The following is a 15,386-nucleotide window of genomic DNA, read 5'->3' as shown; positions in this document are numbered from 1 at the left end:
CACTGGTGAGCTCACAGCGCCCCTTAAATGTAGGTCAACAGGCAACCTTTCCCCTTTCCCACCAAAGCTGCAATTGCCACAGCGGCGCCACCGTCAGAAACTGAGGGCGACTACTTCACACTACGCACTGCGGCGCGCTCTTCAAAACAGGACTTTTTAACACAACTCACCCTGTACGCTGTTCTGCTGTTCTGATTGCAGGCGCTGCGGAACCGCGCGAGGAAGGCGAAAGCGGCGCGGCGCCCCCTTCCGGCGGACATAAAGCCCGGCTCGGTGATCGAGAACCTGGCGCAGACCAGGCGGCTGGCCGAGACCGCGCTGGGGCCGCCCAACCTGCTGGGACCTGGCGGGGCGCCCACAACCACCGACGACGAGGAGCGGCCGACCAACACTGGCTCCGGCAGCCAGGTACAAACATACGACCAAAGGTGTCCGGACAATCGACCACTGGACGTCACGGAGGGCGGACCCACCAGTGTAGAAGTGAGCAGGCCAGGAAACAATTGATGAGGCTGGGTGACACCCATAAGAAGAGCTTCCATTAGAAATGGGTGGCACCACGGTGGATGAGCCACAGATGAAGTGGATGAAGTTACCTGTCGCTGGTAGCCATTCGGCTTCAGTATTCTCTACAGAAGGAAAGTCATTGTTTGATGCAGAGAGATATGACCCTAAAATGTTCCCTTCCCTGGCTGTGTCATGGGAGGAACATGTGGCAAGCAGAGAAATACTCCCACACTACTTAGTTTTCGCCAGACCTAATGTTGATTCCTCCTTGTCCGCAAAGCCCTTATTCTTTGTGGAGAACATAGCAGACAAGTGTGGGAAGTGGCAGCCATGTTCAAAATGAAAAGTGAATCAGTTTTGATCAAAACAGCGTCCCCTGCACAGTCATGGAAGCCGTTCGCTTGTAACAAGTTGGGTGGCATACCAATGACTCTCACTACCCACTGAGAGCCACTCTTCCTATCTAATGATGAGCTGCACACCAACCTGGAGTTTCGGAGTGTACACTTTCTCCATAGGATAATAAATCACTACTGGTGTCTTCATCCAGGCACATGTCTTCACATTGCAATACTAGCCCCATTTGTAGAGATAGTGGACAACTACTGCATCCAAATGCTCCTTGTGTACTTCCCCCCCCGCCCCCCCCTCTCTCTGTGCTAACCGTGAGAAACACCATTCTCCCAGCTCATCAAATTGCTCCTTTTCAAGAAAGAGAAGAAAAGACAAGACAAGAATATAAGACTTGGGACAAACTAAGTTATTAAGAAACCATGAAGAAGGGTGAGCGGTTGCTCCCAGCATGTTATACATCTCCTACAATGCGCCCTCAGCGCTGGTCGACCACGATTGCCCCCTGATGGGCTCTTCTCTTGCTGCTTCCTCCACATCTACTTTCAGGCTTCCCACCCACCAGGGTCATTGGTTCCCACCTTCCAGCTGGTGACAAATCACCCTCCTCCGACGTCTCTCTCCAGGTGGACTTCTGCCAGTCTACAACGGGACACAATCAGTGGCCAAAGAGCGATGGTTAGCTGGTTGCAGAGCTTTGTGATCATCACCATTACCTGAAACTGATTCAGAGAAGCCCTAGCAGTCACCAAATCCTCTAAGGAGAGGAAAGGTAAGAAGTGATGCTCCAAGAAGAATGAGATTCCGGTGCCCCTCACGCAACCACATCCCACCTGTTCCACTCCTACAGCTGAGGAAAGATTCTGGCGGCCTCTGAGGTTCCAGGTCGCACCACGCAATGGAATCCAGCATCTACAGGTTGGCGCACGAAATGTGTTACCATTATGTTTTGGAATATAAACTTTATCGTCAATACAATCTGAAAGGATCATATACTACAATGAAGAGCCGTCCATGGAGATTTGTTCCAACTCAGCACAGGCTCAGTATGTCCACCATTTCGTTTCCTAACTTCCTTCAAACGAACACTGAAGTTAGTGATTACCCTACAGCACATGTCTTCCGTAATTTCACTGCAAGCTTGAAGAATAAGTATTCTGAGCTCCATTAAATTCCACACCTTCTTGCTACTGCCTTGCCTTCAACACACAGTGGTTCATGCAAGATGGAGCAAGGCCACATCCTGCAAACACTGTGCTGGAGTTTTTACACGAGCATTTCGACATGCGGATCATTTCACTCAGGTTTCCAGGTCGCTTCAATGACGGACAAAATTGGCCCCCCAATAGTTTAGACCTCAATCCATGTGACTTTTTTCTTTCGGGATACCTAAAGGAAAAAATTTTCCCGAAACGTCCACGTGATTTAATGGAGCTCAGAAGACTTATTCTTCAAGCTTGCAGTGAAATTACGGAAGACATATGGTGTAGGGTAATCACTAACTTCAGTGTTCCTTTGAAGGAAGTTAGGAAACGAGATGGTGGACATATTTAGCATGTGCTGAGTTAGAACAAATCCCCATGGACGGCTCTTCATTGTGATATATGTTCCTTTCAAATTGTATTGACAATAAAGTTTATATTCAAAAACAAAATGGTAACACATTTCGTGCGCCACCCTGTATGTGTGGTTATGTGGAGGCATTTGGTACTATGGCATAATTTGATCCCTTGGTCCATTCATGGTCTCATAGTACATGGACACATTATCAGTACATCAACAACATTATTCTCCAGTGGAATTGTAACGGGTTTTTCCATCACTTGGCTGACCTACGACACCTTTTAAGCGCTTCTACAATGCCCTTCAGGAGGCTTGGTTCCCAGCATCGTGGACCCCTGCCCTTTGTGGATATGGGTGATACTACAAGAATTATGCCATCTGTAACATAATTGTCAATTGTCAATGGAGATGCAGCACCAGTGAGCGGCTCGGCCATGAGGACAGTATAACTTCGATCGTGGACTTCTTATACACTCCTGGAAATGGAAAAAAGAACACATTGACACCGGTGTGTCAGACCCACCATACTTGCTCCGGACACTGCGAGAGGGCTGTACAAGCAATGATCACACGCACGGCACAGCGGACACACCAGGAACCGCGGTGTTGGCCGTCGAATGGCGCTAGCTGCGCAGCATTTGTGCACCGCCGCCGTCAGTGTCAGCCAGTTTTCCGTGGCATACGGAGCTCCATCGCAGTCTTTAACACTGGTAGCATGCCGCGACAGCGTGGACGTGAACCGTATGTGCAGTTGACGGACTTTGAGCGAGGGCGTATAGTGGGCATGCGGGAGGCTGGGTGGACGTACCGCCGAATTGTTCAACACGTGCGGCATGAGGTCTCCACAGTACATCGATGTTGTCGCCAGTGGTCGGCGGAAGGTGCACGTGCCCGTCGACCTGGGACCGGACCGCAGCGACGCACGGATGCACGCCAAGACCGTAGGATCCTACGCAGTGCCGTAGGGGACCGCACCGCCACTTCCCAGAAAATTAGGGACACTGATGCTCCTGGGGTATCGGCGAGGACCATTCGCAACTGTCTCCATGAAGCTGGGCTACGGTCCCGCACACCGTTAGGCCGTCTTCCGCTCACGCCCCAACATCGTGCAGCCCGCCTCCAGTGGTGTCGCGACAGGCGTGAATGGAGGGACGAATGGAGACGTGTCGTCTTCAGCGATGAGAGTCGCTTCTGCCTTGGTGCCAATGATGGTCGTATGCGTGTTTGGCGCCGTGCAGGTGAGCGCCACAATCAGGACTGCATACGACCGAGGCACACAGGGCCAACACCCGGCATCATGGTGTGGGGAGCGATCTCCTACACTGGCCGTACACCACTGGTGATCGTCGAGGGGATACTGAATAGTGCACGGTACATCCAAACCGTCATCGAACCCATCGTTCTACCATTCCTAGACCGGCAAGGGAACTTGCTGTTCCAACAGGACAATGCACGTCCGCATGTATCCCGTGCCACCCAACGTGCTCTAGAAGGTGTAAGTCAACTACCCTGGCCAGCAAGATCTCCGGATCTGTCCCCCATTGAGCATGTTTGGGACTGGATGAAGCGTCGTCTCACGCGGTCTGCACGTCCAGCACGAACGCTGGTCCAACTGAGGCGCCAGGTGGAAATGGCATGGCAAGCCGTTCCACAGGACTACATCCAGCATCTCTACGATCGTCTCCATGGGAGAATAGCAGCCTGCATTGCTGCGAAAGGTGGATATACACTGTACTATTGCCGACATTGTGCATGCTCTGTTGCCTGTGTCTATGTGCCTGTGGTTCTGTCAGTGTGATCATGTGATGTATCTGACCCCAGGAATGTGTCAATAAAGTTTCCCCTTCCTGGGACAATGAATTCACGGTGTTCTTATTTCAATTTCCAGGAGTGTAGAATGCCACCAGCGTAAAAAAGCCATCAGGGACGTTTCGCCCATTCTAAAGTTTCCCAGGTCCACTGTTGCTTACGTGGCTGTGAAGCGGAAATGCAAAAGAACGATCACAGCTGAACTAAGAGCAGGCAGAGCTCGAGTACTGACAGAAAGGATCCACTAACCATTGCGGAGAGGGACTGTAAAAGGTCGCATGAACCCAGGGGTAGGAATCACATATGAGTTCCAAATTGCTACCAACGGTTCAGCTAGCACAAGGTGGCTTGCCATTTGAAAGAATGGTGTACAGTGGTCGGGCATCTCCTAGTACAGGTAATCTGCTGGTCAGGGCTGGGGAGTGGACATCCTTTGGTGGCGTTCAATGAGAACAGGAAATTTGGGCAGCTACAGAGAATGTATTTTAGGAAATGGGGTACATGAGTATAGCCTAGGGTAGGAAATTACCAGGTGTTGCCAGTCCAGGAGGTAGAAATAACTAAAGAAAGTGGGCAATGAGGCAGGTGGCGGTGCATGGTAAGCTCCGTTGGTGGCTTGTCATGGAGTGAAGAATAAGAAGTTGTGCCTCCCAAGAAAGATACCTGTTCTACTCGAGGTCTGCTCTCCAGAACCCTCCAGCGTCCACAAACGTGCCCCTCCTCTCACGGACGCTATCGGCTGAATTCGCTAGCAAACGTCAGTAGAAGGTTGAACACACATATTGTCAGCAACTTTTACGGGAAAAAGCTGCCTCAAGTCACATAGGCACAGCCCGAAGCTTCTCTGGACCCCTGGGACCCCTGGGAGAAAACCTGTCAAGATCTGCTGGGTCTTTTGAGATAAACTCTTGTTAAACAATCCCCTAAAATATTACCTTACTTGCTTCTAACCAGTACATACTCATAAGCCACAAATAACAGTACTCCGTACTAATCGACATTTATGTTGATGTAAAGAGTGGCGCCACTGGAAAGTGGATGACTGGGAAGGAGTGATTTGGTGTGCTGAATCACGCTATGCGCTGTGGCAAACCAATAGAGACTTGGATTTTGCGAATGGATGGAGAAGATTTCCTACCATCAGGTGTAGTGTCATTAGTGAGCTACAGAGGAGATGTTATTATGGTACGAATGTGTTTTTTCGTGGCTAAAGTGAGGCCACCATTCCACGCTTAAGAAACACCCGAATGTGGGAGTATAGAACACAGTTTACCGCACTGTGTATCGTGTACCCGAGAGGAATAGTTCGGAGACGATGACCTGACAATAAAATGGCAACTGTGAGGCAATGGTTTGTGGGCATAACTATCCTGAAATGGACAGGCCTGACCAGATTCTTGATCGGAACCCAGTGGATCACTTTCAGGATGCATTAGGAATTCGAACTAGACTCCAGCATCCAACATCACTACCTGTGGTTTCGGCTCTTGAGGAAGAATTGGCTGTCAATCTTCCAGAGACATACAGGCACCGTATTCAAAGTGTCTGCATCAGAACTGAAGCACCTCTTAATGGGAATGGCGGCCATATCCCACACTAATTTGGACTAATAGTGGTCCACATACTTTTGATCAGGTAGTGTATTTCAAAAGTTGTGTGTTTCACAGAGGAGGAGCTTTGAGCAAAACCATCACTCAGTTACTTTGCACAGTGTTTTGACTTTATAAGGCTCAAATTTTGACAGCCTCATTAACAAGTCTGTTACATAATGTAGTAAGAAATATAGTTTCTGTCTTTAATATTTATGGTACTCATTTTCCTAAGAATTAGACTGAATAAGGGGAAACGTACAAAAAGTCGAATATAATGAGCATGTTTTAAAAAAATACCCAACATCAAAATTTCTTCTTTGTAGCCACTTTCTGCAGAGTTCACAATAATATTGATAAGCAGTAAAAATAGCAGCAATGTTTGGGTTTCTGACATACTATAAAGTAATGTTAACATATACACATGTTCACCTAGGAATTGATTCAAAGTTGCTACACACTTTCGCATTAAGCATACACGACATTCACATGCTTGGCAAAACACAGCATCTACAGGGTGGTCCATTGATAGTGACCGGGCCAAATATCTCACGAAATAAGCATCAAACGAAAAAACTACAAACAACGAAACTTGTCTAACTTGAAGGGGGAAACCAGATGGAGCTACGGTTGGCCCGCTAGATGCCACTGCCGTAGGTCAAACGGACATCAACCACGTTTTTTTAAATAGGCACCCCCATTTTTATTACATATTCGTGTAGTACGTAAAGAAATATGAATGTTTGAGTTGGACCACTTTTTTCGATTTGTGATAGATGTCGCTGTAATAGTCACAAACGTGTAAGTACGTGGTATCACGTAACATTCCGCCAGTGTGGACGGTATTTGCTTCGTGATACATTACCCGTGTTAAAATGGACCGTTTACCAACTGCGGGAAAGGTCGATATCGTGATGATGAATGGCTATTGTGATGAAAATGCCCAACGGACGGGTGCTATGTATGCTGCTCGGTATCGTGGACGACATCACCCGAGTGTCCGGACCATTCGCCTGATATTTTACGTTATTTAGGGGAACAGGAAGTGTTCAGCCACATGTGAAACGTCAACCACGACCTGCAACAAATGATGGTGCCCAAGTAGGTGTTTTAGCTGCTGTTGCGGCTAATCCGCACATCAGTAGCAGACAAACTGCGCGAGAATCGGGAATCTCAAAAACGTCGGTGTTGAGAATGCCACATCAACATCGATTGCACCCGTACCATATTTATATGCACCAGGAATTGCATGGCGATGACTTTGATCGTAGTGTACAGTTCTGCCACCGGGCACAACAGAAATTAGGGGACAATGACAGATTTTTTGCACGCGTTCTGTTTAGCGACGAAGCGTCATTCACCAACAGCGGTAACGTAAACCGGCACAATATGCAATATTGGGCAACGGAAAATCCACGATGGCTGCGACAAGTGGAACATCAGCGACCTTGGCAGGTTAATGTATGGTGCGGCATTATGGGAGGAAGAATAATTGCCCCCATTTTATCGATGGCAATCTAAATGGTGCAGTGTATGCTGATTTCCTACGTAATGTTCTACCGATGTTACTACAAGATGTTTCACTGCATGACAGAATGGCGATATACTTCCAACATGATGGATGTGCGGCACATAGCTCGCATGCGGTTGAAGCGGCATTGAATAGCATTTTTCATGACAGGTGGATTGGTCGTCGGAGCACCATACCATGGCCCGCTCGTTCACTGGATCTGACGTCCTCAGATTTCTTTCTGTGGGGAAAGTTGAAGGATATATGCTACCGTGATCCATCGACAACGCCTGACAACATGCGTCAACGCATTGTCAATGCATGTGCGAACACTACGGAAGGAGAACTACTCTTTGTTGATAGGAATGTCTTTACATATATTGTCAAATGCGTTGAGGTTGACGGACATCATTTTGAGCACTTTTTGCATTAATGTGGTATTTACAGGTAATCACGCTGTAACAGCATGCGTTCACAGAAATGATAAGTTCACAAAGATACATGTATCACATTGGAACAACCGAAATAAATTTTCAAACGTACCTACGTTCTGTATTTTAATTTGAAAAACCTACCTATTAGCAACTGTTCGTCTAAAATTGTTAGCCATTTGTTCGTGACTATTACAGCGCCATCTATCACAAAGCGAAAAAAGTGGTCCAACTAAAATATTCATATTTCTTTACGTAGTAGACGAATATGTAATAAAAAATGGGGGTTCCTACTTTAAAAAACGCAGTTGATATCCGTTTGACCTATGGAAGCGCCATCTAGCGTGCCAACCATAGTGCCATTTGGTTTTCCCCTTCAAGCTAGACGAGTTTCGTTCTTTGTAGTTTTTTCGTTTGACGCTTATTACGTGAGATATTTGGCCCGGTCACGATCAGTGGACCACACTGTATATCTACGTAGAGGAGTGATGAGAGATATCACTCTTATGCTCTTTACATCGAGTCGGTAATTCCTTTGTTATGGACGTTTCATTTACATAATATTATTGCTATTTGATGGACTTATCTTGCAGGCTGCACATTAGATTAATAACAGCCAGTATGGAGACTAACAGTAGTCTTAATATTATTGTTTTCTTACGTTAACAATTACCACTGTGTGTCGTAGGAGGATGACGACTACAAGGATGTGTCCCCCGGCTATGAGGACTGCTGCCACGTCATCCCCAACGACCGCTCTGCTGAGTTCATCCTTGCCACTGTCGCTGAGGAGACCACGTAAGCTTACCTCCAATTCCATACCTTGGTTTTCCTTGTCTGTATGATTTCGAGTACACAGGTGAGAAACGCGTTCACTCTATCGGGAAAATTTTCTACGGTGGCAGCGTCTAGGAAAGGATGTGATGTCAGCACTCGTGGCTCTCGCAATCAGAAGAATCTATTTCGGTGACACAACAGCCAAGGAGACGTGAGCAACACCTAAGGTGGCTCTTCTTCGGTGCGTAGATGGAATGCGGGTGGTAAAAGACAGCCCGTATACCTTTACTAGCCTGAGTACTATGTTCTTGGCCTTCCACTCTTATTTTCCTCTCTTGTTTCTTGCATGTATTGTACAGGGTGTATCAAAAATAATCATCCTATTTGGCGCATCTATTTATCTGAATCTAATATACACATACAATGAATTTTGTTTTTTGATGAACGGTTTTTTTTTTTTTTTTTTTTTTTTTTTTTTTTTTTTTTTTTTTTTTTTTTTTTTTTTTTTTTTTTACCTTTCCATGGGTGGTCAATATGCTCCCCTTGAGATGCACAACATATGTCAATGCAGTATCGAAACTGTTCCCACAGTGCAGAGAGCAGGTGTTGAGTTGCAGTTTCCACAGCTGCTGTTATGCGATGTCTCAGTTCATTCATTATTGTTGGTAATGGAAGCACATAAACAGAGTCTTTTATAAAGCCCCACAAGAAATAATCAAATACAGTCAGTTCCGGTGGCCTTGGAGACCACTCCTGTAAGGCTGAAACATTTGGTCCAGTGCGATTGATCCATCGTTCAGTAATCCTTTGATTTAAAAATTCCCGGACTTCCAAATGCCAGTGTGGAGGTGCCCCATCCATTTCGTAAATGAAGTCGTTCGAATCAGTCTCCAACGGTGGGAAAAGAAGGTTCTCCAGCACATCGAGAAATGTGCTTCTTGTATCAGTGTTTTCAGCAAGGAAAAATGAACCATACACCTCTTCCTACGAAACTGCACAAAACACATTAAATTCTGGAGAGTGCCTCTCATGTTGTGGAACTTCATATGGTTGTTCCGTACTGCTTGTTCTCACATGGTGACGGTTCACCTTTCCATCTGAATGAAAAGTTGTCCCGTCACTAAGTGTGGAAGAAAACTGTCATCCTCCATATTTCCAAGAACGAAATTACAAAACTCCACACGTTGTTTGTCACATTCAGAAAGAGCTTCAAGTAGCTGAATTTTGTATTGCTTCGTGTGTAAACGTCAACAAAAAACACGCCAGGTGGAGATCGGGGGCATTTAAGCTGTCGAGCTGCACTGCGAACGGATTTCTGCGGACTCTTTGTGAAACTATGGAGGAAGCATTCGACGCCTGTGTCAGACACTCGGGGATGGTCCGGCGATTTGCCTTTACACAAGCAACCTGCTTCTCAGAGTTGTTCATGCCATTGTCTAATGCTCTGTGCTGTTGGCGGATCCAAATCGTACCTAGTACGACAGTCACGCTGGACAGTTACTACTGACCACACTGCGCAAAACGTGGAACACAAAACACTTTCTGTTGTCCCGACACTATCTTTACTGGAACTGAAGTGGGCGCATACTGCTGCTACCGTCCACAGCTCGTGGTCTAGTGGTGCCGGCGCGGTAGCTGAGCTACCCTCTGTAATAAAAAAACTGAGTGAACGGATCAACGAACAAAGTGCACGGATGTCATCGGACGTCCGCCACGAACAAATTCAACAAACAATCTAGGACAGAATGAGATCAAGAAATAAAAAGTGGTTAGCGCTGCTGCCTCTAGATCACTGGGTCCCAGGTTCGATTCCCGGTCTGGGTGGAGATTTTCTCTGCCCAAGGACTGGGTGTTTTTGTTGTCCTCATCATTTCATCATCATCGTCATTCCTAACGGTGTCTACATTGGATTGTGAAAAAAAATGGACTGTGTAAAACTTGGGACTTAGTACGGACGCTACTGACTGCGCAATTGAGCGCCCCACAAACTAAATATCAACAAATATCACTGCTGCTACCAAGCGGTAACCATTCAAAAGTCGAGAGTTTTCTCTATCCAACAATACGGTGTTCACGCACAAATCTCAAATAACATAACAGTTATTATTTTTTGAAATCGGATGATTTTTTTTTCATACAGACCTATATTACGCATCCTTCTTCAGTAGCTTGTCACAGGACAGTTTTGTTTGCAAATCTGCTTCGTGACCTAATTAATAATCCAAATCAGACTACCCAAAGTACACTACCCAAATCAATCCAAATTAGCTGCGATACTTCAAAGTACGGGTACAACTGAATTAAACACCAATGATTGCAAATATGATCTATATTACTCTATTGCATTTCTGCAATGAAAGAGACGTGTTATGTTTTTCTGTACACTGGATCAGTTGCCCAACTGTGGAAAAGAGGAGGACGCAGGGGTAAATCAGCAAGCTAGGCGTATAATTGTTCTATCTGAAAGCCTGAGGCCTGAGAGACAGGTACAATGGATGGACCGGCCCTGTCAGAGGCAGTGTAAGAACCACGCAGAGGGGCAAGGAAAGCATTTGGCAGATTGTAAACGACCATTCTGCCACAGTGGTGGGCTCAATCCGATAACTGTGCGGCGCTTTCAGCCACGCCAAACATATACATTCGGGCTGTCCCTTATCAGCTGTACCACGATATATGGGTTCTGCGACCTCCAGGCCCTGACATCGTGCCTTTTTACATCCCCAAACATGTGAAAGTCGCTTCTGGAACCTGGTAGGTAGGTAGTCTGAGAGTGCACAGGATAAGGTTACGATTGTGGATGGGGCCGTAAACAGTTACTGTGAGTTGCACAATCAAACACACAACTATATTTTTCTAAGAACCACTTATTTACACATTACTTTAAAATATCACAATTAGACAATACGGCTGCAACTAGTTAAAGAAAACTTGAGATGCTTTCCGGGCTGAAGGACCAAAACCACACCAAAAACAAGAACGGATGAAGGCCTGGGTTAGAAATCAAACGCAATTAAAAAAATAGAGGGTAAAAAAATTAGAAAGTATGCAATTGAAAACAATTAGCGGCTGAAGGCCTACACTACATGTCTGAAAGACAACTATAATTAAAACACATTAATAAACCATTTCTTCTAACCAAGAAATTGCCTTTTATACACTCCTGGAAATGGAAAAAAGAACACATTGACACCGGTGTGTCAGACCCACCATACTTGCTCCGGACACTGCGAGAGGGCTGTACAAGCAATGATCACACGCACGGCACAGCGTACACACCAGGAACCGCGGTGTTGGCCGTCGAATGGCGCTAGCTGCGCAGCATTTGTGCACCGCCGCCGTCAGTGTCAGCCAGTTTGCCGTGGCATACGGAGCTCCATCGCAGTCTTTAACACTGGTAGCATGCCGCGACAGCGTGGACGTGAAGCGTATGTGCAGTTGACAGACTTTGAGCGAGGCCGTATAGTGGGCATGCGGGAGGTCGGGTGGACGTACCGCCGAATTGCTCAACACGTGGGGCGTGAGGTCTCCACAGTACATCGATGTTGTCGCCAGTGGTCGGCGGAAGGTGCACGTGCCCGTCGACCTGGGACCGGACCGCAGCGACGCACGGTAGCACGCCAAGACCGTAGGATCCTACGCAGTGCCGTAGGGGACCGCACCGCCACTTCCCAGCAAATTAGGGACACTGTTGCTCCTGGGGTATCGCCGAGGACCATTCGCAACCGTCTCCATGAAGCTGGGCTACGGTCCCGCACACCGTTAGGCCGTCTTCCGCTCACGCCCCAACATCGTGCAGCCCGCCTCCAGTGGTGTCGCGACAGGCGTGAATGGAGGGACGAATGGAGACGTGTCGTCTTCAGCGATGAGAGTCGCTTCTGCCTTGGTGCCAATGATGGTCGTATGCGTGTTTGGCGCCGTGCAGGTGAGCGCCACAATCAGGACTGCATACGACCGAGGCACACAGGGCCAACACCCGGCATCATGGTGTGGGGAGCGATCTCCTACACTGGCCGTACACTACTGGTGATCGTCGAGGGGACACTGAATAGTGCACGGTACATCCAAACCGTCATCGAACCCATCGTTCTACCATTCCTAGACAGGCAAGGGAACTTGCTGTTCCAACAGGACAATGCACGTCCGCATGTATCCCGTGCCACCCAACGTGCTCTAGAAGGTGTAAGTCAACTACCCTGGCCAGCAAGATCTCCGGATCTGTCCCCCATTGAGCATGTTTGGGACTGGATGAAGCGTCGTCTCACGCGGTCTGTACGTCCAGCACGAACGCTGGTCCAACTGAGGCGCCAGGTGGAAATGGCATGGCAAGCCGTTCCACAGGACTACATCCAGCATCTCTACGATCGTCTCCATGGATGAATAGCAGCCTGCATTGCTGCGAAAGGTGGATATACACTGTACTAGTGCCGACATTGTGCATGCTCTGTTGCCTGTGTCTATGTGCCTGTGGTTCTGTCAGTGTGATCATGTGATGTATCTGACCCCAGGAATGTGTCAATAAAGTTTCCCCTTCCTGGGACAATGAATTCACGGTGTTCTTATTTCAATTTCCAGGAGTGTATTTACAACAGAACGGCCGAAAGCCTAATTAAAGAAATAATAACAGGTGAGACAGGCAGCCAAGATGTGAAGTTAAATAATGGGATGGCAACCCAAACTAGGGACAGTGCAAGGACCGACAAACAATTTAACCAATTCCCTTCCGTCTGACGAACGACACAACGATGGAAAATATCGGCCAAGGACGAGGATACGAACAGCACTACATCTTTAGAAATTGGTATCTAAAAACAGTCAAGGGAACAATAACCACTCTAAGCTAAATATGAACCAAACACTTGAAAGGCTGTCGAACTACACGCCATGCTGGACAGCATCAACACGACGAGGAAAGGCACACTGCCGGAAAACTACGCTAACGACCAGGGCACGTAACTGGGGCGTTAACAGCCACAGGAAAGAAAATACCGCTGGTGCACATGTCTGGCAAGTAACAGTCAATTTAATAATTAATCACAATATAGGAAGACGGCTGCAAGATTTCGCCGATTCCAACACATCATACGTTGCTGTTAGCCCGAGCGGCCCTGGGACCGACAACGTGCAAATTAGCGAAGAGATGTCACAACAGCTGAGGTCTCATAGCAGGTTAACTGATCGCTCAACTTCAGCGTGCAGGTTCGGTGGGCAACGAACTCTGTCGGTCTCGCAGCTAGCGCCTCACGATCCGACAGCGTGTGCACGCAGCCACACGTTGTGGAGACTTCCTCGCTGCTCCATCACAACCGACTGACCACCATACACACCACCATCGCCCGGAAATACTAGCGGTCACACCAAAGATAGTACGACAGTACTAGTATCGATAAGCGCTGCTGCTGCCACTCAAGGAGGCAAGCCAGCGACTTCGTTATACGCCAGTAAGTGAGGAAGAAACAGGACGGCACACGGTGTGACAAAATGCCAAAGAACAAACGGCATGAACGCGAGCTGCACAGGGGCGAGCTTCACGAGAAAAACAAACTTTCTCAAGGTAGTCACTGTTTGCATCGATTCATTGCAGGAAACACAGCACGTCTGGGTCTGTCACCTGGCAGCAACACCGGCAGGAGCTGCACTTTACACGCTTGGAAATGCAGCCAGTTGTGTAAAATCCTCGCCACAGTGCTCTGACGTATGCCTGTTTCTCTGGAAATACAACGCGTCGATATCCGCGGACTGCTTTGAAGATCAGTGCACAAGATACGAGCAGCGTCGTCATTAGAAGGATACAGGATACTGCTTGTTGCCCTGTCACAAGAACCCCCAGTGTCTTAAAAATTTTCAGACCATCCTTTGATGCACCTCACATCGAAAGAAACCAGGTACTGTCAGAACGCCTTTTAGAGTGTACGAGGTGTGGCTAGAAAAAAACCGGACTAGTACTGGTGAAACAATAAAACGAATGCAATAAGGCCGAAAGTCGCGTGGCCTGTCACGTGACTCTCGCTCCGCCTACTGCTCGAGTTTCATCAGCCTCCTGCACTCAGTCTGCCCGTGGCGTCTTTTTTAAGTAGTTGATGTTTTGTCTGTGCGTCGAAAAATGTTGAGTGTACAGAAAGAACAGCGTGTTAACATCAAATTTTGTTTCAAACTAGGAAAATCTGCAAGTGAAACGTTTGTAATGTTACAACAAGTGTACGGCGATGATTGTTTATCGCGAACACAAGTGTTTGAGTGGTTTAAACGATTTAAAGATGGCCGCGAAGACACCAGTGATGACACTCGCACTGGCAGACCATTGTCAGCAAAAACTGATGCAAACATTGAAAAAATCGGTAAACTTGTTCGACAAGATCGCCGTTTAACAATCAGAGCAGTGTCTGAGTTAACAGGTGTTGACAAGGAAAGTGTTAGGCAGATTCTTCATGAAAGTTTCAACATGAACAAAGTGTGTTCAAAAACGGTTCCAAAGTGTCTCACAATTGAACAGAAGGAACGCCGAAGAATTATTTGTTCTGACATCCTGGAAAACATTGAAAGTGATCCCACCTTCTTACAAAATGTTATTACTTGCGATGAATCGTAGTTTTTTACTTACGATCCCGAAACTAAACGCCAATCGATGCATTGGAAAACTCCTGGTTCTCCACGACAAAAAAAAAGCACGAATGTCAAAATCGAAATTCAAGGCAATGATGATTTTTTTTGTGACATCAAAGGGATTGTGCACATTGATTGGGTACCAGAGGGACAAACAGTGAATCAGCATTACTACATTAGCGTCCTGGCTACCCTACGTGAGCGATTACGGAGAAAACGGAACAATTTGTGGAGAAAAAAGTCATGGAT

At 47.1% G+C, this 15,386-nt stretch overlaps 1 protein-coding gene across 1 annotated transcript in view; it reads left to right on the top strand.

Moving 5' to 3' along the window:
- Positions 1 to 15,386, top strand: part of LOC124550691 (dopamine D2-like receptor) — a 198,990-nt gene that overhangs the window by 150,646 nt on the left and 32,958 nt on the right. The window contains exons 4-5 of the mRNA XM_047125415.1: positions 202 to 408; positions 8,449 to 8,558. Coding sequence (XP_046981371.1) covers positions 202 to 408; positions 8,449 to 8,558 — 317 coding nt within the window. The remainder of the gene's footprint in view (positions 1 to 201; positions 409 to 8,448; positions 8,559 to 15,386) is intronic.

This window comes from Schistocerca americana, chromosome 9, assembly GCF_021461395.2.
Source record: "Schistocerca americana isolate TAMUIC-IGC-003095 chromosome 9, iqSchAmer2.1, whole genome shotgun sequence".
In the NCBI taxonomy this organism is placed as follows: Eukaryota; Metazoa; Arthropoda; class Insecta; order Orthoptera; family Acrididae; genus Schistocerca; species Schistocerca americana.
This window is presented reverse-complemented; position numbering and strand designations above follow the sequence as displayed.